This window comes from Xiphophorus hellerii, chromosome 1, assembly GCF_003331165.1.
Source record: "Xiphophorus hellerii strain 12219 chromosome 1, Xiphophorus_hellerii-4.1, whole genome shotgun sequence".
Taxonomy (NCBI): domain Eukaryota; kingdom Metazoa; phylum Chordata; class Actinopteri; order Cyprinodontiformes; family Poeciliidae; genus Xiphophorus; species Xiphophorus hellerii.
Window position 1 is genome coordinate 16461417 of NC_045672.1, and position 27355 is coordinate 16488771.

Here is a 27355-nt window from a genome sequence, read left to right on the forward strand (position 1 = left end):
TGGCTTTATTTGACTTTTTCATCCAAAGCACTGTTACACATGGTATTAGTTTGGCCCTTTGAAATGAAGCATACTGAAAATTTCAAAATAAAAGCCTTGAATATTTTTACATGACGTAACTGCTCTTTTTGGCTTTATTTGACGTTTTCATCCAAAGCACTGATAAACATAGGATTAGTTTGGCGCTTTGAAATGAAGCTTAACAAACATTTCAAAATAAAAGCCTTGAATATTTTTACATCAGCTACTTGTGTTTTGAGCATTATATAACTATTTTAACCCAATGACTGTTACGCATGGGATTAGTTTGGCCCTTTGAAATGAAGTTTAACAAAACTTCCAAAATAAAAGCCTTGACAACATTTTAAATCGTACTGAATGGTGCACGTCCGCCTCGCTTAACGTTCTTGCGGTTCTCCGCGTGCCACTGATTACGTCGCGGCGTTCTTTAGCGTCGACGCCGATTTGTGGCGTGACGACGCCGGGCCCAAGCCCGACGGGCGCGCCTTGGCAGGCCCCGGCTAAATTTCTTCCGAAATTTTCTAGTTGGGGCCTGCCATGCAAAGCAATGGCAGGAACCTATTACTCTACACCCAACAAGCGTCTCTTTATTATAATTCTTTATTTTTCTTCCGTCACCGTTAATGCGGCTCATACCGCTGGGTGCACACCTACAAATGAGGTATCAAAACGTGCAGAAAATTCACGCCATTGGAGCTATTATTTTTGGTGGGATTTGGGGTTAACGTGGCGACATAATTCGCAAAAAACTACGAAAAAAACCCCATTATAAGTCAATGGGAAAAATCCTGGAAATACCCTATTTTTGAGGATTTTCTGTGTCGTCACAAATTCACCTAGAAATGCCATTCAAATTTCATTTTGTAGATACGTCTGTGATCTCTTCGAAAGTGAAGACGGCTCGTCGATACCAGTTACGGTTTGTCCACAATTTGCCTCTAAGCGACCCAAAGTTTCTCATTTTTCCGAAAATTACAGTGCTTCTCTCGCTGATTAGAGTGAGAGATGAAGACAACTTTTTCAACCCAAATCATTTTTGAAATCGCCATCACGCCCACAAATATCGCACGATTAGTATCAAAATCGGTCCTGACATTGATACGCCTGTCTGCTCCGGTAAAATGTTTTCGAAATTTATCTAGACCGTACGGTTTTCTGTCACGGTGCTTCAGAGCAAAGTCATGCGACAGGATTTTCTGAGGCTGTCTGAGGCTCTCTCCCATGTATTTGAATAGAATTTCAGATCTGGGCACAAAATTTCTTTCTCTCATCACTGTAAATGTTCTGAGTGAGGTACAGATATGAATCTCGGGACTATCGCAGAAGACACATAGGCCTGTCATACGCTCCAAACGCTTTTCGAATATGTATTACGGTTCCCGAACAGGAAGGATTTGTTTCCAATGCTTCTTTTCAGTAAAATGTGTTTGCTCAAACACACAATTGTGTGTTTGACAGCTCAGAGCTCAGAGCTCACACCCTGCTGAGACCATTATTTGCCATAGCAACGGATCTCAAGAGGCTATTGGCTGCTGGTTTGGACTACAGATACGCATCATTGTAGTTCTATCTATAGTGGAACCCTCAGTTGAAACAGATCAGGACTGAACTGGCCTTTAGAACTATTTGCTGCTATGGGCTGTATATAACTGATTTAACTCAGGAACTGTTACACATGGTATTAGTTTGGAACTTTAAAATTAAGCATAATAATAATTTCAAAATAAAAGCCTTGAATATTTTTACATCAGGTAATTGCTGTTTTTGGCTTTATTTGACTTTTTCATCCAAAGCACTGTTACACATGGTATTAGTTTGGCCCTTTGAAATGAAGCTTAACAAAAATTTCAAAATAAAAGCTTTGAATATTTTTACATCATGTAATTGCTATTTTTGGCTTTATATGACTTTTTCATCCAAAGCACTGTTACACATGGGATTAGTTCGGAATTTTAAAATGGAGCATAATAATAATTTCAAAATAAAAGCCTTGAATATTTTTACATCAGGTAATTGCGCTTTTTGGCTTTATGTGACTTTTTTATCCAAAGCACTGTTACACAATGGAATAGTTTGGCCCTCTGAAATGAAGCATACTGAAAATTTCAAAATAAAAGCCTTGAATATTTTTACGTCATGTAATTGCTCTTTTTGGCCGTATATGACTTTTTCATCCAAAGCACTGTTACACATGGGATTTGTTAGGAACTTTAAAATGGAGCATAATAATAATTTCAAAATAAAAGCCTTGAATATTTTTACGTCATGCAATTGCTCTTTTTGGCCGTATATGACTTTTTCATCCAAAGCACTGTTACACATGGGATTAGTTCGGAACTTTAAAATGGAGCATAATAATAATTTCAAAATAAAAGCCTTGCATATTTTTACATCAGGTAATTGCGCTTTTTGGCTTTATGTGACTTTTTTATCCAAAGCACTGTTACACATGGGATTCGTTCAGAACTTTAAAATGGAGCATACTGAAAATTTCAAAATAAAAGCCTTGAGAATTCTTACATGAGATTATTGCTGTTTTGAGCACTATATAACTGATTTTATCCAATGACTGTTATTCATGGGATTAGGTTGGCCCTTTGAAATGAAGTTTAACAAAACTTCCAAAATAAAAGCCTTGACAAAAATTTTAAATCGTACCGAATGGTGCACGTCCGCCTCGCTTAACGTTCTTGCGGTTCTCCGCGTGCCATTGATTACGTCGCGGCGTCCTTTAGCGTCGACGCCGATTTGTGGCGTGACGACGCCGGGCCCGAGCCCGACGGGCGCGCCTTGGCAGGCCCCGGCTAAATTTCTTCCGAAATTGGGGCCTGCCATGCAAAGCAATGGCAGGAACCTATTACTCTACACCCAACAAGCGTCTCTTTATTATAATTCTTTATTTTTCTTCCGTCACCGTTAATGCGGCTCATACCGCTGGGTGCACACCTACAAATGAGGTATCAAAACGTGCAGAAAATTCACGCCATTGGAGCTATTATTTTTGGTGGGATTTGGGGTTAACGTGGCGACATAATTCGCAAAAAACTACGAAAAAAACCCCATTATAAGTCAATGGGAAAAATCCTGGAAATACCCTATTTTTGAGGATTTTCTGTGTCGTCACAAATTCACCTAGAAATGCCATTCAAATTTCATTTTGTAGATACGTCTGTGATCTCTTCGAAAGTGAAGACGGCTCGTCGATACCAGTTACGGTTTGTCCACAATTTGCCTCTAAGCGACCCAAAGTTTCTCATTTTTCCGAAAATTACAGTGCTTCTCTCGCTGATTAGAGTGAGAGATGAAGACAACTTTTTCAACCCAAATCATTTTTGAAATCGCCATCACGCCCACAAATATCGCACGATTAGTATCAAAATCGGTCCTGACATTGATACGCCTGTCTGCTCCGGTAAAATGTTTTCGAAATTTATCTAGACCGTACGGTTTTCTGTCACGGTGCTTCAGAGCAAAGTCATGCGACAGGATTTTCTGAGGCTGTCTGAGGCTCTCTCCCATGTATTTGAATAGAATTTCAGATCTGGGCACAACATTTCTTTCTCTCATCACTGTAAATGTTCTGAGTGAGGTACAGATATGAATCTCGGGACTATCGCAGAAGACACATAGGCCTGTCATACGCTCCAAACGCTTTTCGAATATGTATTACGGTTCCCGAACAGGAAGGATTTGTTTCCAATGCTTCTTTTCAGTAAAATGTGTTTGCTCAAACACACAATTGTGTGTTTGACAGCTCAGAGCTCAGAGCTCACACCCTGCTGAGACCATTATTTGCCATAGCAACGGATCTCAAGAGGCTATTGGCTGCTGGTTTGGACTACAGATACGCATCATTGTAGTTCTATCTATAGTGGAACCCTCAGTTGAAACAGATCAGGACTGAACTGGCCTTTAGAACTATTTGCTGCTATGGGCTGTATATAACTGATTTAACTCAGGAACTGTTACACATGGTATTAGTTTGGAACTTTAAAATTAAGCATAATAATAATTTCAAAATAAAAGCCTTGAATATTTTTACATCAGGTAATTGCTGTTTTTGGCTTTATTTGACTTTTTCATCCAAAGCACTGTTACACATGGTATTAGTTTGGCCCTTTGAAATGAAGCTTAACAAAAATTTCAAAATAAAAGCTTTGAATATTTTTACATCATGTAATTGCTCTTTTTGGCTTTATATGACTTTTTCATCCAAAGCACTGTTACACATGGGATTAGTTCGGAACTTTAAAATGGAGCATAATAATAATTTCAAAATAAAAGCCTTGAATATTTTTACATCAGGTAATTGCGCTTTTTGGCTTTATGTGACTTTTTTATCCAAAGCACTGTTACACAATGGAATAGTTTGGCCCTCTGAAATGAAGCATACTGAAAATTTCAAAATAAAAGCCTTGAATATTTTTACGTCATGTAATTGCTCTTTTTGGCCGTATATGACTTTTTCATCCAAAGCACTGTTACACATGGGATTTGTTAGGAACTTTAAAATGGAGCATAATAATAATTTCAAAATAAAAGCCTTGAATATTTTTACGTCATGCAATTGCTCTTTTTGGCCGTATATGACTTTTTCATCCAAAGCACTGTTACACATGGGATTAGTTCGGAACTTTAAAATGGAGCATAATAATAATTTCAAAATAAAAGCCTTGCATATTTTTACATCAGGTAATTGCGCTTTTTGGCTTTATGTGACTTTTTTATCCAAAGCACTGTTACACATGGGATTCGTTCAGAACTTTAAAATGGAGCATACTGAAAATTTCAAAATAAAAGCCTTGAGAATTCTTACATGAGATTATTGCTGTTTTGAGCACTATATAACTGATTTTATCCAATGACTGTTATTCATGGGATTAGGTTGGCCCTTTGAAATGAAGTTTAACAAAACTTCCAAAATAAAAGCCTTGACAAAAATTTTATATCGTACCGAATGGCGCACGTCCGCCTTGCTTAACGTTCTTGCGGTTCTCCGCGTGCCATTGATTATGTTGCGGCGTCCTTTAGCGTCGACGCCGATTTGTGGCGTGACGACGCCGGGCCCGAGCCCGACGGGCGCGCCTTGGCAGGCCCCGGCTAAATTTCTTCCGAAATTTTCTAGTCTTCTTCTTTATTTTTCTTCCGTCACCGTTAATGCGGCTCATACCGCTGGGTGCACACCTACAAATGAGGTATCAAAACGTGCAGAAAATTCACGCCATTGGAGCTATTACTTGTGGTGGGATTTGGGGTTAACGTGGCGACATAATTCGCAAAAAACTACGAAAAAAAACCCATTATAAGTCAATGGGAAAAATCCTAGAAATACCCTATTTTTGAGGATTTTCTGTGTCGTCACAAATTCACCTAGAAATGCCATTCAAATTTCATTTTGTAGATACGTCTGTGATCTCTTCGAAAGTGAAGACGGCTCGTCGATACCAGTTACGGTGTGTCCACAATTTGCCTCTAAGCGACCCAAACTTTCTCATTTTTCCTAAAGTTAGAGTGCTTCTCTCGCTGATTAGAGTGGGAGATCAAGACAACTTTTTCAGCCCAAATCATTTTTGAAATCGCCATCACGCCCACAAATATCGCACGATTAGTATCAAAATCGGTCCTCACATTGATACGCCTGTCTGCTCCGGTAAAATGTTTTCGAAATTTATCTAGACCGTACGGTTTTCTGTCACGGTGCTTCAGAGCAAAGTGATGCGACAGGATTTTCTGAGGCTCTCAGGCTCTTTCACTAACAGTTCACACCTTGGTGAGAAACTTATTTAACATAGCAACGGAACTCAAGAGGCTATTGGCTGCTGATTTGGACTACAAATACGCATCACTGTAGTTCTATCTATCCTCAGTCGAAACAGATCAGGACTGAGAACTGGCCTTTAGAACTACTTGCTGCTATGGGCTGTATATAACTGATTTAACTCAGTAACTGTTACACATGGGATTAGTTTGGCCCTTTGAAATGAAGCTTAACAAAAATTTCAAAATAAAAGCCTTGAATATTTTTACATCATGTAATTGCTCTTTTTGGCTTTATTTGACTTTTTCATCCAAAGCACTGTTACACATGGTATTAGTTTGGCCCTTTGAAATGAAGCATACTGAAAATTTCAAAATAAAAGCCTTGAATATTTTTACATGACGTAATTGCTCTTTTTGGCTTTATATGACTTTTTCATCCAAAGCACTGTTACACATGGGATTACTTCGGAACTTTCAAATGGAGCATAATAATAATTTCAAAATAAAAGCCTTGAATATTTTTACATCAGGTAATTGCGCTTTTTGGCTTTATGTGACTTTTTTATCCAAAGCACTGTTACACAATGGAATAGTTTGGCCCTCTGAAATGAATCATACTGAAAATTTCAAAATAAAAGCCTTGAATATTTTTACATCATGTAATTGCTCTTTTTGGCCGTATATGACTTTTTCATCCAAAGCACTGTTACACATGGGATTACTTCGGAACTTTAAAATGGAGCATAATAATAATTTCAAAATAAAAGCCTTGAATATTTTTACATGACGTAATTGCTCTGTTTTGCCTTTATTTGACTTTTTCATCCAAAGCACTCTTACACGTGGTATTAGTTCAGAACTTTAAAATGAAGCATACTGAAAATTTCAAAATAAAAGCCTTGAATATTTTTACATCAGCTACTTGTGTTTTGAGCATTATATAACTATTTTAACCCAAGGACTATTACGCATGGGATTAGTTTGGCCCTTTGAAATGAAGTTTAACAAAACTTCCAAAATAAAAGCCTTGACAACATTTTAAATCGTACCGAATTGTGCACGTCCGCCTCGCTTAACGTTCTTGCGGTTCTCCGCGTGCCACTGATTACGTCGCGGCGTTCTTTAGCGTCGACGCCGATTTGTGGCGCGACGACGCCGGGCCCGAGCCCGACGGGCGCGCCTCGGCAGGCCCCGGCTAAATTTCTTCCGAAATTTTCTAGTATTCTTTATTTTTCTTCCGTAACCGTTAATGCGGCTCATACCGCTGGGTGCACACCTACAAATGAGGTATCAAAACGTGCAGAAAATTCACGCCATTGGAGCTATTACTTCTGGTGGGATTTGGGCTTAACGTGGCGACATAATTCGCAAAAAACTACGAAAAAAACCCCATTATAACTCAATGGGAAAAATCCTAGAAATACCCTATTTTTGAGGATTTGCTGTGTCGTCACAAATTCACCTAGAAATGCCATTCAAATTTCATTTTGTAGATACGTCTGTGATCTCTTCGAAAGTGAAGACGGCTCGTCGATACCAGTTACGGTTTGTCCACAATTTGCCTCTAAGCGACCCAAAGTTTCTCATTTTTCCTAAAGTTAGAGTGCGTCTCTGGCTGCTTAGAGTGAGAGATGAAGACAACTTTTTCAGCCCAAATCATTTTTGAAATCGCCATCACGCCCACAAATATCGCACGATTAGTATCAAAATCGGTCCTCACATTGATACGCCTGTCTGCTCCGGTAAAATGTTTTCGAAATTTATCTAGACCGTACGGTTTTCTGTCACGGTGCTTCAGAGCAAAGTCATGCGACAGGATTTTCTGAGGCTCTCAGGCTGTTTCACTAACACTTCACACCTTGGTGTGAAACTTATTTAACATAGCAACGGAACTCAAGAGGCTATTGGCTGCTGATTTGGACTACAAATACGCATCATTGTAGTTCTATCTATAGTGAAACCCTCAGTTGAAACAGATCAGGACTTAACTGGCCTTTAGAACTAATTGCTGCTATGGGCTGTATATAACTGATTTAACTCAGTAACTGTTACACATGGGATTAGTTTTGAACTTTAAAATGAAGCTTAACAAAAATTTCACAATAAAAGCCTTGAATATTTTTACATCAGAAAATTGCTCTTTTGAGCTGTATATAACTGATTTAACCCAGCAATTGTTACACATGGGATTAGTGTGGCAATTTACAATTAAGCTTGATGAAAATTTCAAAATAAAAGCCTTGAATATTTTTACATCAGGTAATTGCTGTTTTTGGCTTTATTTGACTTTTTCATCCAAAGCACTGTTACACATGGTATTAGTTTGGCCCTTTGAAATGAAGCTTAACAAAAATTTCAAAATAAAAGCCTTGAATATTTTTACATCATGTAATTGCTCTTTTTGGCTTTATTTGACTTTTTCATCCAAAGCACTCTTACACGTGGTATTAGTTCAGAACTTTAAAATGAAGCATACTGAAAATTTCAAAATAAAAGCCTTGAATATTTCTACATCATGTAATTGCTCTTTTTGCCTTTATTTGACTTTTTCATCCAAAGCACTGTTACACATGGTATTAGTTTGGCCCTTTGAAATGAAGCATACTGAAAATTTCAAAATAAAAGCCTTGAATATTTTTACATCAGCTACTTGTGTTTTGAGCATTATATAACTATTTTAACCCAAGGACTATTACGCATGGGATTAGTTTGGCCCTTTGAAATGAAGCATCCTGCAAATTTCAAAATAAAAGCCTTGAATATTTTTACATGACGTAATTGCTCTTTTTGGCTTTATTTGACTTTTTCATCCAAAGCACTGTTACACATGGTATTAGTTTGGCCCTTTGAAATGAAGCTTAACAAAAATTTCAAAATAAAAGCCTTGAATATTTTTACATCATGTAATTGCTCTTTTTGGCTTTATTTGACTTTTTCATCCAAAGCACTGTTACACATGGTATTAGTTTGGCCCTTTGAAATGATGCATACTGAAAATTTCAAAATAAAAGCCTTGAATATTTTTACATGACGTAATTGCTCTTTTTGGCTTTATTTGACTTTTTCATCCAAAGCACTGTTACACATGGTATTAGTTTGGCCCTTTGAAATGAAGCTTAACAAAAGTTTCAAAATAAAAGCCTTGAATATTTTTACATGACGTAATTGCTCTTTTTCGCTTTATTTGACTTTTTCATCCAAAGCACTCTTACACGTGGTATTAGTTCAGAACTTTAAAATGAAGCATACTGAAAATTTCAAAATAAAAGCCTTGAATATTTTTACATCAGCTACTTGTGTTTTGAGCATTATATAACTATTTTAACCCAAGGACTATTACGCTTGGGATTAGTTTCCATCCATCCATCCATCCATCCATCCATCCATCCATCCATTTTCTGTTCACCCTTGTCCCTAATGGGGTCGGGAGGGTTGCTGGTGCCTATCTCCAGCTACGTTCCAGGCGGGAGGCGGGGTTCACCCTGGACAGGTCGCCAGTCTGTCGCAGGGCAACACAAAGACATACAGGACAAACAACCATTCACACACACACACCCCTAGGGAGAATTTAGATAGACCAATTAACCTAACAGGGATTAGTTTGGCCCTTTGAAATGAAGTTTAACAAAACTTCCAAAATAAAAGCCTTGACAACATTTTAAATCGTACCGAACGGTGCACGTCCGCCTCGCTTAACGTTCTTGCGGTTCTCCGCGTGCCACTGATTACGTCGCGGCGTTCTTTAGCGTCGACGCCGATTTGTGGCGTGACGACGCCGGGCCCATGCCCGACGGGCGCGCCTTGGCAGGCCCCGGCTAAATTTCTTCCGAAATTTTCTAGTCTTCTTCTTTATTTTTCTTCCGTCACCGTTAATGCGGCTCATACCGCTGGGTGCACACCTACAAATGAGGTATCAAAACGTGCAGAAAATTCACGCCATTGGAGCTATTACTTGTGGTGGGATTTGGGGTTAACGTGGCGACATAATTCGCAAAAAACTACGAAAAAAAACCCATTATAAGTCAATGGGAAAAATCCTAGAAATACCCTATTTTTGAGGATTTTCTGTGTCGTCACAAATTCACCTAGAAATGCCATTCAAATTTCATTTTGTAGATACGTCTGTGATCTCTTCGAAAGTGAAGACGGCTCGTCGATACCAGTTACGGTGTGTCCACAATTTGCCTCTAAGCGACCCAAACTTTCTCATTTTTCCTAAAGTTAGAGTGCTTCTCTCGCTGATTAGAGTGGGAGATCAAGACAACTTTTTCAGCCCAAATCATTTTTGAAATCGCCATCACGCCCACAAATATCGCACGATTAGTATCAAAATCGGTCCTCACATTGATACGCCTGTCTGCTCCGGTAAAATGTTTTCGAAATTTATCTAGACCGTACGGTTTTCTGTCACGGTGCTTCAGAGCAAAGTGATGCGACAGGATTTTCTGAGGCTCTCAGGCTCTTTCACTAACAGTTCACACCTTGGTGAGAAACTTATTTAACATAGCAACGGAACTCAAGAGGCTATTGGCTGCTGATTTGGACTACAAATACGCATCACTGTAGTTCTATCTATCCTCAGTCGAAACAGATCAGGACTGAGAACTGGCCTTTAGAACTACTTGCTGCTATGGGCTGTATATAACTGATTTAACTCAGTAACTGTTACACATGGGATTAGTTTGGCCCTTTGAAATGAAGCTTAACAAAAATTTCAAAATAAAAGCCTTGAATATTTTTACATCATGTAATTGCTCTTTTTGGCTTTATTTGACTTTTTCATCCAAAGCACTGTTACACATGGTATTAGTTTGGCCCTTTGAAATGAAGCATACTGAAAATTTCAAAATAAAAGCCTTGAATATTTTTACATGACGTAATTGCTCTTTTTGGCTTTATATGACTTTTTCATCCAAAGCACTGTTACACATGGGATTACTTCGGAACTTTCAAATGGAGCATAATAATAATTTCAAAATAAAAGCCTTGAATATTTTTACATCAGGTAATTGCGCTTTTTGGCTTTATGTGACTTTTTTATCCAAAGCACTGTTACACAATGGAATAGTTTGGCCCTCTGAAATGAATCATACTGAAAATTTCAAAATAAAAGCCTTGAATATTTTTACATCATGTAATTGCTCTTTTTGGCCGTATATGACTTTTTCATCCAAAGCACTGTTACACATGGGATTACTTCGGAACTTTAAAATGGAGCATAATAATAATTTCAAAATAAAAGCCTTGAATATTTTTACATGACGTAATTGCTCTGTTTTGCCTTTATTTGACTTTTTCATCCAAAGCACTCTTACACGTGGTATTAGTTCAGAACTTTAAAATGAAGCATACTGAAAATTTCAAAATAAAAGCCTTGAATATTTTTACATCAGCTACTTGTGTTTTGAGCATTATATAACTATTTTAACCCAAGGACTATTACGCATGGGATTAGTTTGGCCCTTTGAAATGAAGTTTAACAAAACTTCCAAAATAAAAGCCTTGACAACATTTTAAATCGTACCGAATTGTGCACGTCCGCCTCGCTTAACGTTCTTGCGGTTCTCCGCGTGCCACTGATTACGTCGCGGCGTTCTTTAGCGTCGACGCCGATTTGTGGCGCGACGACGCCGGGCCCGAGCCCGACGGGCGCGCCTCGGCAGGCCCCGGCTAAATTTCTTCCGAAATTTTCTAGTATTCTTTATTTTTCTTCCGTAACCGTTAATGCGGCTCATACCGCTGGGTGCACACCTACAAATGAGGTATCAAAACGTGCAGAAAATTCACGCCATTGGAGCTATTACTTCTGGTGGGATTTGGGCTTAACGTGGCGACATAATTCGCAAAAAACTACGAAAAAAACCCCATTATAACTCAATGGGAAAAATCCTAGAAATACCCTATTTTTGAGGATTTGCTGTGTCGTCACAAATTCACCTAGAAATGCCATTCAAATTTCATTTTGTAGATACGTCTGTGATCTCTTCGAAAGTGAAGACGGCTCGTCGATACCAGTTACGGTTTGTCCACAATTTGCCTCTAAGCGACCCAAAGTTTCTCATTTTTCCTAAAGTTAGAGTGCGTCTCTGGCTGCTTAGAGTGAGAGATGAAGACAACTTTTTCAGCCCAAATCATTTTTGAAATCGCCATCACGCCCACAAATATCGCACGATTAGTATCAAAATCGGTCCTCACATTGATACGCCTGTCTGCTCCGGTAAAATGTTTTCGAAATTTATCTAGACCGTACGGTTTTCTGTCACGGTGCTTCAGAGCAAAGTCATGCGACAGGATTTTCTGAGGCTCTCAGGCTGTTTCACTAACACTTCACACCTTGGTGTGAAACTTATTTAACATAGCAACGGAACTCAAGAGGCTATTGGCTGCTGATTTGGACTACAAATACGCATCATTGTAGTTCTATCTATAGTGAAACCCTCAGTTGAAACAGATCAGGACTTAACTGGCCTTTAGAACTAATTGCTGCTATGGGCTGTATATAACTGATTTAACTCAGTAACTGTTACACATGGGATTAGTTTTGAACTTTAAAATGAAGCTTAACAAAAATTTCACAATAAAAGCCTTGAATATTTTTACATCAGAAAATTGCTCTTTTGAGCTGTATATAACTGATTTAACCCAGCAATTGTTACACATGGGATTAGTGTGGCAATTTACAATTAAGCTTGATGAAAATTTCAAAATAAAAGCCTTGAATATTTTTACATCAGGTAATTGCTGTTTTTGGCTTTATTTGACTTTTTCATCCAAAGCACTGTTACACATGGTATTAGTTTGGCCCTTTGAAATGAAGCTTAACAAAAATTTCAAAATAAAAGCCTTGAATATTTTTACATCATGTAATTGCTCTTTTTGGCTTTATTTGACTTTTTCATCCAAAGCACTCTTACACGTGGTATTAGTTCAGAACTTTAAAATGAAGCATACTGAAAATTTCAAAATAAAAGCCTTGAATATTTCTACATCATGTAATTGCTCTTTTTGCCTTTATTTGACTTTTTCATCCAAAGCACTGTTACACATGGTATTAGTTTGGCCCTTTGAAATGAAGCATACTGAAAATTTCAAAATAAAAGCCTTGAATATTTTTACATCAGCTACTTGTGTTTTGAGCATTATATAACTATTTTAACCCAAGGACTATTACGCATGGGATTAGTTTGGCCCTTTGAAATGAAGCATCCTGCAAATTTCAAAATAAAAGCCTTGAATATTTTTACATGACGTAATTGCTCTTTTTGGCTTTATTTGACTTTTTCATCCAAAGCACTGTTACACATGGTATTAGTTTGGCCCTTTGAAATGAAGCTTAACAAAAATTTCAAAATAAAAGCCTTGAATATTTTTACATCATGTAATTGCTCTTTTTGGCTTTATTTGACTTTTTCATCCAAAGCACTGTTACACATGGTATTAGTTTGGCCCTTTGAAATGATGCATACTGAAAATTTCAAAATAAAAGCCTTGAATATTTTTACATGACGTAATTGCTCTTTTTGGCTTTATTTGACTTTTTCATCCAAAGCACTGTTACACATGGTATTAGTTTGGCCCTTTGAAATGAAGCTTAACAAAAGTTTCAAAATAAAAGCCTTGAATATTTTTACATGACGTAATTGCTCTTTTTCGCTTTATTTGACTTTTTCATCCAAAGCACTCTTACACGTGGTATTAGTTCAGAACTTTAAAATGAAGCATACTGAAAATTTCAAAATAAAAGCCTTGAATATTTTTACATCAGCTACTTGTGTTTTGAGCATTATATAACTATTTTAACCCAAGGACTATTACGCTTGGGATTAGTTTCCATCCATCCATCCATCCATCCATCCATCCATCCATCCATTTTCTGTTCACCCTTGTCCCTAATGGGGTCGGGAGGGTTGCTGGTGCCTATCTCCAGCTACGTTCCAGGCGGGAGGCGGGGTTCACCCTGGACAGGTCGCCAGTCTGTCGCAGGGCAACACAAAGACATACAGGACAAACAACCATTCACACACACACACCCCTAGGGAGAATTTAGATAGACCAATTAACCTAACAGGGATTAGTTTGGCCCTTTGAAATGAAGTTTAACAAAACTTCCAAAATAAAAGCCTTGACAACATTTTAAATCGTACCGAACGGTGCACGTCCGCCTCGCTTAACGTTCTTGCGGTTCTCCGCGTGCCACTGATTACGTCGCGGCGTTCTTTAGCGTCGACGCCGATTTGTGGCGTGACGACGCCGGGCCCATGCCCGACGGGCGCGCCTTGGCAGGCCCCGGCTAAATTTCTTCCGAAATTTTCTAGTTTCACTTTGCAACATCAATGACTAAATAGTTGATGTCGAGTTATCATGCACGGAGCCTCCAGCAGGGGGTGTCAAAGCAAATTTTAGGCTGAAGTTTGAAGGACTGACTCTCTTTATCAAGTGCAATTGAACAATCAGGTCAAAAATCATATGTTTTGCCAACTATTACGAATCAGTTTACGTCCCCCCCCCCCCCCCCCCCCCCCCTCACATTGTGGACGGTGCCTGATTTTAGTTTACGACTGTCTCACAACCTTTCGATTTTATCCAGACTTTAACAACAGTCTCCTCAAAATTGAATTCCACACAGTCCATTTCAATTGTCATCTTAAAAGACAAATAGGTTCAATCAATTTCCAATAACATAATATAACCATATAGACAGATTCAGTTACATTACAATTCAATTGTAGTTGTAACTCAGTCAAATTTGTATGATTTGCTTGTACATTAACTATGTTACACTTACAAGTAATGATTACCAGGTCAGCTTTATGGCACATATTTTAAACCATCCTTAAATTCTTAAGAGGCTACTTTAATTCTAAAAGTGATTCTGATCAATAACCTTTAAGTGTTTTTCATGGCGTTTCCTGAATACTTTTTCACTTTTCACCTGACCATGCCAGCATTAGGCTAAGTAATTCATATCCATCAGATTCATGAACTATCTAACATCATGCTAAACTGTTGTTCTCACCGAGAGGGGATGAATTAATATGAGACTGATACATACAGGAAATTAAAACAACTTGTAAAACTTATTGCACAGACGAACGTAAAGTATAATCACAATAGCTCGTAAAACAACTGAAACTGTCTGCATCTTTATTTGCTGATTAATACTACAGCTATCATAAACTATTCATGTCCCCGTGAGCTCCACTAAAACCCACGGCTACACTTATCAGTTCAAACAGAAACTAGGCGAGTGGGTTCAGAATAACATGTTGACAGAGCTCAGGATGCCCGCATCACCTGCGCTGGAACGTGACGCTGTTGTAAATGATTGACCACCAATTAGGAGAGGAAAGCCGAGGGCACGCGCACCTTTGGCTGACCTCGAAAGACCGCCGCCTAATAATGCCTGTTAGCAGAAACGAGAGGCGAAGACAGCGCGACTCCAAACTTTCACCACATCGCCTGAATGTCGCAAACACACAACTTTATGCGCACGCTTCTATTTTTAACCCTTGAGGTGGGACAGTCTTCTCACTCAGATGAAGTGCTGTCAGACTGCGATTACAGCGAGAGTCTGGTGACTATAGCTCCACGTGAGTTTGTTTTCATGGAGAACTACAGGAAGTGGTCAACCTCACTTCAACCGCGAGCGGTTCTCTGAGAAAGCTCGAGTCCGCGCCTCGCAGACCGAAGTTCTACACACAGATGCAGCGACACAGCCCGTCATTGACTTTAACATAAACCTAAATATATTCAATGAGTGAAGAGCGAGCTATGTCAGAATAAATCACTTGACACTGCAAAGTTCAAACGTAAGAAAAATTCAATACTTGCATTCATATATATATATATATATATATATATATATATATATATATATATATATATATATATATATATATATATATTATGATTCATAAATATCACTTTTAGTATATATATCTATATAGATATATATACTAAAAGTGATATTTATGAATCATAATAATATAGACAAATACAAAATAAAATGTTTTATTTTTTAAAGATATATGTATTTATTATTTCCTTTTATAGTTTAAATAACTGACTTGCTTGCAGATAAAAATACTCATAATCTCAACCATCACAACAAAACTCCTAAAGGCGAAAAAACTAAACTAAACATAACAAACAAACCAACAAACAAACAAACAAAAATAAATAAAGTCTAATCTTACCACCTCCAGGACTGTTATCCATCGCTCTCCTGTTGCTGCTGACGACTTTAAAGCAAGTTCACGGATGTCAAGGAATGAATGCCTTTACACCGGCGCAAACGTCTTGTGAAGACTGACGAGGAAGTAAAAAAAATAGTCTGCAGAAAACACCTGCTCCATAGAGCGCGGAAACTGGAAGAAGTGATGAAAATACGCTCAGTGCGCGTCTGGGGGTCTCGGTGCAGGTGCGTTAAGAGGCAGTCCCTCTCTGCAAGTTGGCTCCTCGGAGATACCTGGATGCCTTTTGCGAGCTGCTTAACTGCTAAGTGCGCGGCTGTGAAGCGCGAGCGGTGGTGCACGAGAGAAGACTGAGCAATTCTCACAGCTTCCAAGAAAGTGTTGTCAGCAAATCCCTGACCGGTGCGAGAGAGTCAGACATGACATACACACCCACTGATACACACACCCACATCAATCACGTTTTGCAGGTGAGCATAGGAAATGTGACCGCCTTTCCGTTCGTTCCAGCTTGAGTAGTTGTGCCTGGTATGTGTGCGGCTGTGTGTGTGTGCGCGCATAGACTGGTGGGGTGGGGTGGGAGGGTGATTTGGCTCACTCTTTGTATCTTCCAGTCCCCTTTTCTGCTTCCTCACCCCACCTCCCCCGCCCCCGTTTACCCTGTGCCCCCACCTCCTCTTCTCACACTTTATGCGTTTTCATTGGTGGGGATCTGGAGCTGCGGGGAGTTTGATGCGCTTATTCGGCCGTGCTTTGCGTTCAGTAAAGCCACGCTACATGTGCGCTCTACATGTGCCTGAGAGAGTGAGCTGTCCTACTGATACACATTTTATGCAAAATACGGAGCGTGTGGTGCGCGTAGGGATAAGGCGATTGGAGGAGCAAGCACATGGACAAGAGGCGTGGCTCACCGTGACTGCCTGCTCTCTGACAGACAGCAGGGCTGGTAACGGATGATAAACACTGAGCCGTGCCAAATACCTCGCAAGTGGCAACTTTAAAAGCCATGTGCACACGCAGACATAAAGATGTGCAACTGGACTGGTGACACCCTAGCGGCATGCTGTTGAAGCGAGACGAAAACCATTATTTACATGGCTCAAAGCTGTAAACGGAAAACGTTTTGGGTTTTTTTGCCTTTATTTATTTATTTATTTTTTCCATCAACGTAAATGCTACAGTAAAGGTAACTGTCAAGTGACTCTTGACAATCCGAATGTCTGATATACAATGTAAAGCCATCAACAAGCAATAAACATGCAACATCCATGATTTGCAGTTTATATAAAGCGCCCCTCAGTGGCAACCTATGGCATTGACATCTGTCGAGGACAGTTTTTCAGATTAAAACATTAAGGCAATTAATGTAATTCGATTCAACACATTTCCTTCAAGCTAAAATCTTAATTAAAATTAAGAAACATTGTGAAACTAATAGAATCAGGGTAATGTGTTATAGTTCTGCTTTTTTGTGTTTCTCAGGTTGCAGCATTTTAAAAATCAGCCATCCTTCCTGAAAATATACAGAGCTAAACTTTTCTTATACAACGATATAATGCAAATGAAAGAGAGATAGAGAAAAACTAAGATTTTACATTCTAGAACTCTTTTATTTAAACTTAAATGTAGAATCTCAACTGAGCTCCAGACAAATAGCTTAGGCTGGTCATGTAAAAAGATGAAAGAAAAAAATATCCCCCCGAATTTAAGAAGTATCTCATTTTTACATTACTTTTATTTTAAAAACAACTGCATGCAACATGCATTTCAAGTTCTGGTAAAATGGGCCATCAGGTCAAATGTGTAATTTTAAAACACCTGGCAGGAACAAGCGACACCAAAACCTGCCATACTCTTTTTTTTTTCTGCTTTCTCTAAATTTCTGTTTGTAACCTTATTTTTTTTGGAAGACAACCTCTTGGTAAGTGGGTCAATATAGGGCAGGGCTTTTCAAAGTGTGGGGTGTGTCCCTCCAATGGGGGCGCAAGAGTCTTTCAGAATATGTGTGTGTGTGTGGAGGTTGGTGCAACGTAAAAAGAAGAAAAAATAGCTGCAAACATTTAACCAACTTTACAAGCCTGTGCCAGAGAGAATGGATGGTTCTTAAGCTATGGTGAGTAAGGAGACAGAGTGAGGACCAAGGAAAATATTGAAAAAGAGAGAAGTATGACCAGCTTTATTATTTTGGCACTATAAATTAAACACTATAAAAGCAATATAGTAAACCTCACAACATCTGTGACACATGTATGAATGAAACATCAAGTATAGCAACAGCAAAAAATTTACAGAAATCACAGCAACAATTGAAGCGGGGTGTGGGGAGACAGTTGTCTATTAACTCCGAGTCAGGGAACCTTTTCTCAAAACCCCAGTATTAGGGTAAGCACATTGCATTTATTTTGGAACAATATAGTACTAACCTATTAGGATGGGGGGAAAAAAGCCAAACGTTCTTCTAACTTTTCAAAGTGCTCATCATCTGATGAACTTATAAAGTTTTTCTTTGAACATTGGCTATTTTTTCATCTGCTAATTTGGCAAGCTTTGAGCTTAGTCTTAAATGCCTCGAGAAAGCGCTTTCAAATGGGGAGCTCGTCTAAAAGTTCTGCCTCCATTCAGATGTGAGAAATTCTTGCAACAGCAAGTAAGGCATCATACTGAGAGTGAAAGGGCTCCCATTAGGTTATAGGGAACAAGGTGCTCTTGTAAATAATACAGTGCCTGGCCATTAAGAGCCGTGTATGCAATAAGAAAGATCATAAATTCCTCTGTAAACTTTACAAGGGAATCCAGTGCAGCGATGCCAAGAAAGGAGAAATGTGATCTCTTTTTTTGGACACCTGTTGAAACTCTGGTTGTAACCTGCTGCAGGATTGTTGGGGGGTGGGTGGAAGGAGGAAGGGTTGTATTTGCAAACTATGAGAAAACTATATTGGAAATGTCTGGCTTGGATGCCACGGTTGTGTGCATAAATTCAGCCTACATTTGGAACAAGATAGTCTTAAAGTTCCCAATAAATGTGCTGGCTAAAATACTATGGCAATGTCAAACGCAAATAAATTGTTAGACACTGAATCCCAGACTATTTCATGACTGAAAATAATTACTACACTTTTAGCTAAGTTCAGAAAATAAGAGGTGATGCACTTTCAAAACAAGAATGTAGTTTAAGTAAAATGATAACAAATGATTCTCAAAAGTCTAGCAATACAAAAAGATGTCTTACTTTATCAAGATATTAACCAAAGGAAGCATGTAGGAATAAGTACAGAATCTGTCCAGAAACTGTTGAATTAGAAGGGATCATGAAGGTGCACATTAGGAAATCTGGCATTTATGTAGTTTGATCCCAGTGATACAAATGTTGAGTGATTTGTGTAGCAGTGAGAAAATAATCTATTACAGCTAACCTAAAAGCAAAGATTTTGTTTCAATAGACAGACCGGTGTAGTAGAGATCAGACATATTAGGAAATATTAAGACTTTCTTGAACAGATAGCCTGACACCGGATCCAAAATACACAGGAATGCTTTCTAAAAGTGCCCATAACTCCAAGAGCTCACTGGTAACACATCCAGGAGATCCCAAAATAGTTTATAAGAACATCTGAAGCACTGTAGGCCTCACTAGTAGAGAATTGGCAAAAATGACATCCACAATAGTTACAAGGCCCAAACTACTGATGACCAACAGAATCACAAAGACCTATCTCAAAATGTAAATGAACTCAAAGACTTTTGGGAAAAAAAATCTATAAATTTACAATAGGAAAATGGAACACTTATCAGAAATGTGCATCCTCTTATATTTAGCAGAAAACTGTGAAGACAAATTTCAGTTTAAGTTGTTGAGTTTAATTGCACTATTGCTGTGGTGTAGAACCACAATCCATGGCATAACAAATCTATCAATGAATGGCTGAAACAAAGCAAAATAAAATTTTCAGAGTGGCCTAGTCAAAATTCAGACTTAAATCCAACTGAACTGCTGTGGCATCACCTTAAAGGGCTGTTCATGTGAAAGAAATAAGTAGAATAGAAATAATTCTGCAAAGAAGAGTGGGACAAAATTCTTCCATATTGACACATGTCCAGTTATTGGAGATGGTAGCTTGTTGGCAGCCAGTGGCATACGCAGTTATGAGGTTTGTTTGGAAATTCTTGTTTTCCCACAAGGTTAGGGTGGTTTGAATAGCCCATGCACTTAATAAACAAAATCATTCTGACAAAAAAAAACAAAAAACCATTAAATATGTAAAAGATCCTCTTGAGTGTTATTGTCCTTTTGACAAGATTCTTGCCGCGCTTTTCTTTAACGCCACTAGAGGGAGCCAGAGTGTGAGAAATTCTCACAGGCTGTTGACGCCAATAAACGCCCCTGAGCTGTCGGGACGAAGTGGCCGGTTGGCAACTGACAAAAGGCAACCTGACAAGTGATTGAAACCCTCTCTGACGAAAACCGAAAGGCAACCTGGACGCCTTTGAACTCTTCTCATGTTCTACTTTTTTTGTTTTTAAATCCCCCTCTCCTCTTTCGTCACAAACTTCGATTGTGCCCTTGTAACTTCTGGTTTATTGAAATGTTCTCCGGTCTGAAGCCGAGGCATGCACTCATCTGACTCCCAAAGGTATGTTTTTTTTTTTTACATTTTATTTTACATAAATCATCTCCTGTCGTAATTAAGTGGATGCGAATCTATGAATAAACTCAGTGTTGAGCTGCGTCGACCCTGGCGCGTGTTTACTCATCATGAGAACACGTTATGGCAGGGCAACCGATAATTACAGGGCTGCTGGAGCTCGGTTTGGGGACTGGAGTTGAGCAGAAGCGGCTGCCAACATGCGCACCTGCAGAACTGTACTTTAGCCGGAGGCTTGAAGTCTTCAAGTATGTCTGTGTGTCTGTCACCCCTCCACCCCCATCATCTCTCTCTCTCTCGCTCTCTCTCTCTCTCGTTCTCTCTCTCACGCACGCACAGACACCCATATCCTGCTGAATGTGCGCTTCATGAGCATTGTACCAGCCTTAGCTGATGAGACAATTGAGTTTATTCCAACCCCCGAACCTCTTATCACCTCTTGTTTTCAAATAATGAACCAATAAGTCGCAGAGTCGAACCAAATGAGAAAAGAATGTAGAAACTTTGGTGGCATTAGCCCCATGATCCGAAGAATAGACCTTTGTTTAAACTCAATTTTTCAAATCTGTGAATGTATTTATTCTGCATCCTAACATGCCAAAAAGCTCAGGCAGAAAAACAAAAAACTCAGTGTTTTCCTTTTCCCTGTAGGCAGTATTTAGTGCCCAGCTTTCTCACAAGGGCAGTTTTATGTGCAGGGAAGGAGGCATGGAAAAGAAGACCTTTCCTTTTGAGCTCACAGATTTGCAGTAATTACAGAATCACTTCCATATGTGGCTCTCTGGCTGCCTTCTCGCTGCCCCCACCACCCCTTTCTACTCCGCTGTTCTCTCTTTTTTCCCTCTCCCCACTTTTTTTTTCATTTGCATTCTCCCCCATTGCTCACTTATTACTTTTTTAAACGTTCCCTCCATGCCTCCTTTGTATTTTTCTATAAAAACCACAACTTAACTAAAGTTTGTGATGATCAGAACATCCTGCCACTTTTGGCAGGACATTTCGGTGATTCAGTCAGGCCACACTCAGAAAAAAAAATAACATTAGTGCTCTTCTGTGGGAAAGAAAAAAAGTGCAGACACGGATTGGACAGAGAGGAACTAGAAAGAACACGCACACACACGCCTGCACACGCACCTACACACACACACCTATATATATATTTTTATACATATATATCTATATGTATAGGGACTCAGAGAAGAATGAGAGCCACAGGAACAGACCGTGAACGAAAAGAGAGAGCGAGGTGGAACAGAAAATAAGGCGGAGGAGAGGGTGGGTTGGAGTAATGCTTTTTGACAGAGGTGGGTTCAAGATGGGTTCATGGTGACATCATGGCTGATTTTTTTGAGGAGAGTATAGACAGGAGAGCCGTTCACCTTTCATTAGACACACATGTTGGTGGGGGAAAAGTCATTTGCTGGCACACTCGTTGGTAGCTGTGTCGACTTTTTATTTCCTCTTTTCCCTGTAGTTTCATATACAGCTTTTGGCTCTCAGTTTCCCCTTTTCCAGCTCTATGTTCATTTGTTTTTCTTAGAGTCATAGTATATGCCCTTCGGTCCCTAACACACACATTGCTCTCTCTCTCTCTTTTTTTTTTTCTGGGCATGCGTAAGTCATTTTTCCTTTGAGTGGTATTTATACTTGAAGGCAGTTGGACGCTAAATGAGCACACTTTGCCAGGCAGAATGAATGCACTCCTTCATTTCACAGGATGTGTATGTAAGACTCTAACCAAAGAAAGTATATGTTTGCGTGCGTGTTTGTGTGCTTAAATATATGTCTACTCTCAGCAGCCTTCACATGACATCAATCTGAATGTGGGGAAATAGTGATCTCATTATGGGCATCTTGTTACTGATTGGAACCTGTCATCAGCAACCTCATCTACTACCCTTCATTCATCCCTTCCCTCCCTCTCTTCACTTCACACCTCTTTTTCTAACATTCCCCTATTCCATTCCAGTCAGATTTGCAACCCCAAACACACCATACCATTGAGGCTGCTTTGGTTAAGGTTTTAATAATATGTCTTAACATGGGCTGCACAGTGGCACAATTAGTAGTACTGCTGTTTTGCAGTGAGAGAGTCCTGGGTTTGAATCCACCTATGTTCTCTGGGTACTCTGGCCAGTCCGCAGTCTGAAAGCATACTCAGGGCATACCAGGGCCTGGTGCCTATGTGGTGCCTAGCAATTTTAGAAATCTGTTTGACTTTGTTATGGATTTTGCTATGGAACCAAACCCGACTTTTACAACCATGCACAACTTATTAATTAAACTGACTTGAAAAAAATGCCCTGAAGACCGTAGCTATACAGGAACCATTGCCCAAAACGGTCAGCTGTGTGACCATAGATCACACATGGGATTCCTCAAGGCTTGCTTCTCAAGCCACTTTTATTCAACACCTAAATGCTCCTCCTTGCTTAGACTACGGTGCAACAGCATACGGTATATTATGGTTATGATACACATACTTTATATTTTATGTCACCACATTACTTTAGTCAATTGCAGCCTCTGAGCCAGTTGGTCCATAATGTCAATGAGTTAAGTAGTTGAAATTTCCTCTTTAGCAAATGCACAGACTCCAAAGAAATGTAACCGTTAAGATGAAAATTCAACTACTCAGTGGGGCTAATGACTACAGAGTGTGTAAACTACCAAGGTGTTGTCATTACTGAAGTTTATATATACAGAACATAATAAAGTTTATTTCTTAAACTTTTGAGCAAATGCTGATAACCCGAGATGTACAGAAACTGTTTTCTCATTTAAACCAGGACAGAAAACATCTCTGCTTACTTCAGTTTTCTCATGAAGGTCAGGAGAATCAACAAAGGTCAAATGTGGAGTTCCCTGAGACATTTTTCTGGAGTTACTTTTATTCACTTCATTTTATTGTCATCTAATAGCAGCTTTCCCATTAGCGCAAAATTTCACTTTTAGTTAATGTTGTTCATATTTTAAATGAGCATATTAGTGTTTGTTACTATTTATGTGATGCTTAAATTTTTCAGTACCATTTTTAGTGTATTTCTTGTTTTTGATATTTCTTTCTTTTCTTCTTATCACCCTTCATTTTCTTGAAGAAAATACACACGTAATTCACTTGTGCATAGCTAGAACTATACAAACTTGCTTTGGCTTACCACCAACCCCTTTCCGCCCCCCAACTCCTCTTTCCTCCTGCCTCTCCGTCTCCCTGTAACCCCTCTAACCTCACTTCCTCACTCTCTGCTGTCCCCCCTCTTTTCCTCTTTCCTTTCTTCATTTTCTCCTCATCCTCTGCCAGTGAGCCTCGGGCCTCCATACTCTGTTCCTCTGCGAATGCAAATCCAATGAATCTAAAGTGGAAACACACGACTGAGTAAGATGATGCCATGAATATTTCATATCATTTTAAACACACCCAGTGAAGAGAAGCTATGGAGCACTGAGCAGTGCCTGGGTTTTTTCTGCAGCCCCTTCTTCAAGGAATCGCGTCTCTATGAGCAGCAACGCTGTGCTTGTACTGTTGTCAGGGCAGCGAGTTATGATGTCATCGGTTGAAGTTAATGATACGAGAATGACAGGGGTCGTAGGCCATGTTTCCAGTGGTGCCCATAGAAAGAGAGAGAGAGAGAGATAGGAGCACCCTGATCTGTCTTCATTATCCCCCACTCTTCTGCCTCCCAGACACAATGATCATAAATCTCAGCCCCAAGCACACTTCACTGACACTGAAACACAAACACTAGTAACCTCTGACCTTCTCACTGCTACTGCCCGTGCACACTCATTCATGCACACCAAACACATATTACAGCTGCAGCCGTGCATAGTGGAGGATGAGAGCAGCTCGAAACTCTCCGCAGCCTGTTCTCACCGTCTCACTGTCAACATGTGCCCTGCGAGGATTCTGCACCCATACACAAATACAACTGCCTTCATACATCTGATGGCATATTTTGACACAAATGTACTGTCTCAACCCAAGGGCTCCACAACGATTTCCAATCCACACCTCACTGTTATATCTCTCCCGTGCCGAGATAGTTTTTGAACTAGGGTCGTATTTACCTTCTTGTTTCCTATTACACAACTGCTGATTTAGCACTGCTCTGTAAACATTTAAGGGATTTCTATTAGCCTTAGTGGCCTTATAAGCATCACAAATCAAATGTAAACCAGATAAGAATCAGCTGGAGGTTTTTTTTCCCCCCATATGGCTCTGATCTGTGCTTCCTGAATATAAGATTCGAGCCAAAAGGCAACAGTGCCTCATGGTGCTTATCCTTTTTTTTTCAGCCTGGTTGTGTGCTGTCAGATCGACATCAGAAATGTTTAACGGAGCAATGCAGTTGGCCACTGTCGCCCACTTGTTGCTGCAAAGATTTCTTTGTTTTTGGAAACTCAAACTCATATGTGTTTGATTTTAAAAAAAGGACTGTCATTCATTTGGGGTTTTAAGAGTTTTAATGGTTTATTTGAACAGAATTTTTGCAGATATTCCGCATCACAGGGCTGAAATGTTGTTAAAAAAGTCTGAATGTAAATCTTTTGGAAATTACAGGTTATTTTTCTCAATAAGAATGAACTCGTATAAATAAAGGTCAAATAGAAGAAAAATACATAAAACCAAAAAATAGCTGCACAAGATGGAATTTGCTGAGAATTTACTTTATACCATACAGGGTGAATATTAAACACATACTCTTGTGTTTAATACCGGGCTATTTAACCTATAAGAGCATCTCAGAATGTACTGTATGTATGTATTTATGTATCTATATATTTTTTATTCTGATGCCTTTTGGGCTACTTTGATATATCGAATTTCCCTCTGGATAAATAAAGTATTATCTATATACTCATTTGGTCATATGTCCCTAAACAACTGTAGAGAAACTTCACACCTCTTGTAACCATCAGGAATCTTTTGTTATGTTTCAGACCGCATATTTGAGCTCTTTCTTGGTCAAATCAGTGGAGTTCATTTAAACAGGTCGGTTTACTGGCACAGACCTGGCTTTTAAGAATAATTCTCAGTTTTTTAGTTGGGTTGAGGTCTGACTTTGGGAAGGCCTTTCCAGAATCATAACGTTGGCCTGCTTTATCTATCCCAGAAACAGTTCTCATGTGCATTTTTGATCAGTGTCCTGTCAGAACATTGACTTGTCCCCATGTGTTGAACTTTAAGATCTTTTTCTCATCTAGCCATTTATATAACTCTACTCCAGAAGGTAATTATATCATCAATGTGGGGAAGTGTAAATATCAGTCAAGCTAGAAGGAGTTGATTTTGGAGCAGGGACTTCTTTCTTACTGAGCAACCTCTCACTTCTTCACAGCGTAAAACTTGCTGTGAATTCCAGTAGTTTCGTGGCAGGGTAGAACCTTGGTCATTCTTGGATTGTTCTTGGACATCTTAACCAGTTTTCTCTATTCTGATTTGGTTGTTTGTGTTTCATCCTCACATGGACAAAGTGGTGACACATCCAAATAGCAAAATCTTTAAACACAATTGTTCGAACTGATAATCTTGGAATTAGAATTTAGAATGTTTCCAAAGTATTTGTCCAACTTGCATAAATCTAAAAGCTTCCTTTTTAGATCTTCACTAAGTTATTTAAACTTTTCCCATCGTTTGGAGTGTTGGTCAGTCCTATGAGTTCTGTCAAACAATTCCTATTTATAGTACAAGAATAGATAACTAGATAACTTAAGTTTCTAGTATCACTAACGAGAAGTTGGTGAAGTATTCACTTCTTTTTGAAATATTTAGAGTCGTATATGCTCATAATTGTGCCTGTGTGTTTAATCCCTCCCCCCTACATTAAAACCTGAATTATGTAACCAGTTTTTTTTTAGATAATTAAAGTTTTCTCTGTATAGTTAAGGTGTAATTGGTGTTTGAACTATAAAATTTGGCAGCTATAAGTATTTTTCAAAGAGTTCTGAAGTATTCATGGATATGGATTTAGCTGTGGACCCTAACCCCTGCAAATGCCAGGGCTCCTTCATCATTGTTCTATCCACTAAATGCAGTGCACATGAGCCTCTGACATTAAAACACTCCATAGCATGACCCTGCCCTCACCTTGCTTCAGTTAAGGGTTCCTATATTTGAAAGCTTGCAGCTCTGTTAAAAAAGATAAGATTCGTACAAGCCTTTTGTTTTACAGTGACTTCACTGTAATTTGCTGGTAAAGTGTGTGCTCCAAGCTTGCCTCAGAGAGGTGAAAGTGCTTGCCAAGATGCCAGTTAAGGTGTGCCTACCCCTCCCAGTTTTGAGGTTTGAGGTGCTTCTCCCCCCCCATAACAAAAACAAGCTGAGAAACATTACGTTGGGGAAAAACAAGGGCACACGCCCAGAACCACAAACACATAAACACATATCTGAAACATGTGATCTCATATGGAAAGAGAGGGGGCACGCTCAGGGGCACACCCAAATCCGTCGCTGCCGCTTCTGCGGCTGCACGGTTCTGCCACCTCACGCGGAACTTCCCTGTTGCTAAGGTGCCAGCGTCGCTGGTTTCACTTTAAGAAGCGATGTGTTTTAGTCACAGATGCGTGACTTTTGGGAGATAATCTTGACTTGTAGAGAGTGCTTGGCAGGATGTTAACAAATGTTGAGTGTGCTGAAAAATGTCATGTGTCAAAAAGCCAAATTCTGTTTTTCATCTTATCTTTTTTCTTTGTCACATATATTTCTATTAGGATTCAATTTGTTTCTGTAGAAGCAGT

General features: G+C 39.2%; 2 protein-coding genes across 2 annotated transcripts in view; one reads left to right on the top strand and one right to left on the bottom strand.

Annotated features, from left to right (window-relative positions):
- nr1d4a (nuclear receptor subfamily 1, group D, member 4a) overlaps positions 1-16546 on the bottom strand; it is a 33904-nt gene extending 17358 nt beyond the window's left edge. Inside the window, exon 1 of the mRNA XM_032574903.1 lies at positions 15978-16546. Coding sequence (XP_032430794.1) covers positions 15978-15999 — 22 coding nt within the window. The 5' untranslated portion in view covers positions 16000-16546. The remainder of the gene's footprint in view (positions 1-15977) is intronic.
- Positions 16547-20400: 3854 nt separating this feature from the next.
- The window catches only part of rarga (retinoic acid receptor gamma a), a 57184-nt gene continuing 50229 nt past the window's right edge, over positions 20401-27355 (top strand). The window contains exon 1 of the mRNA XM_032574920.1: positions 20401-20605. The gene's annotated coding sequence lies outside the window, so the exon portion shown is untranslated. The remainder of the gene's footprint in view (positions 20606-27355) is intronic.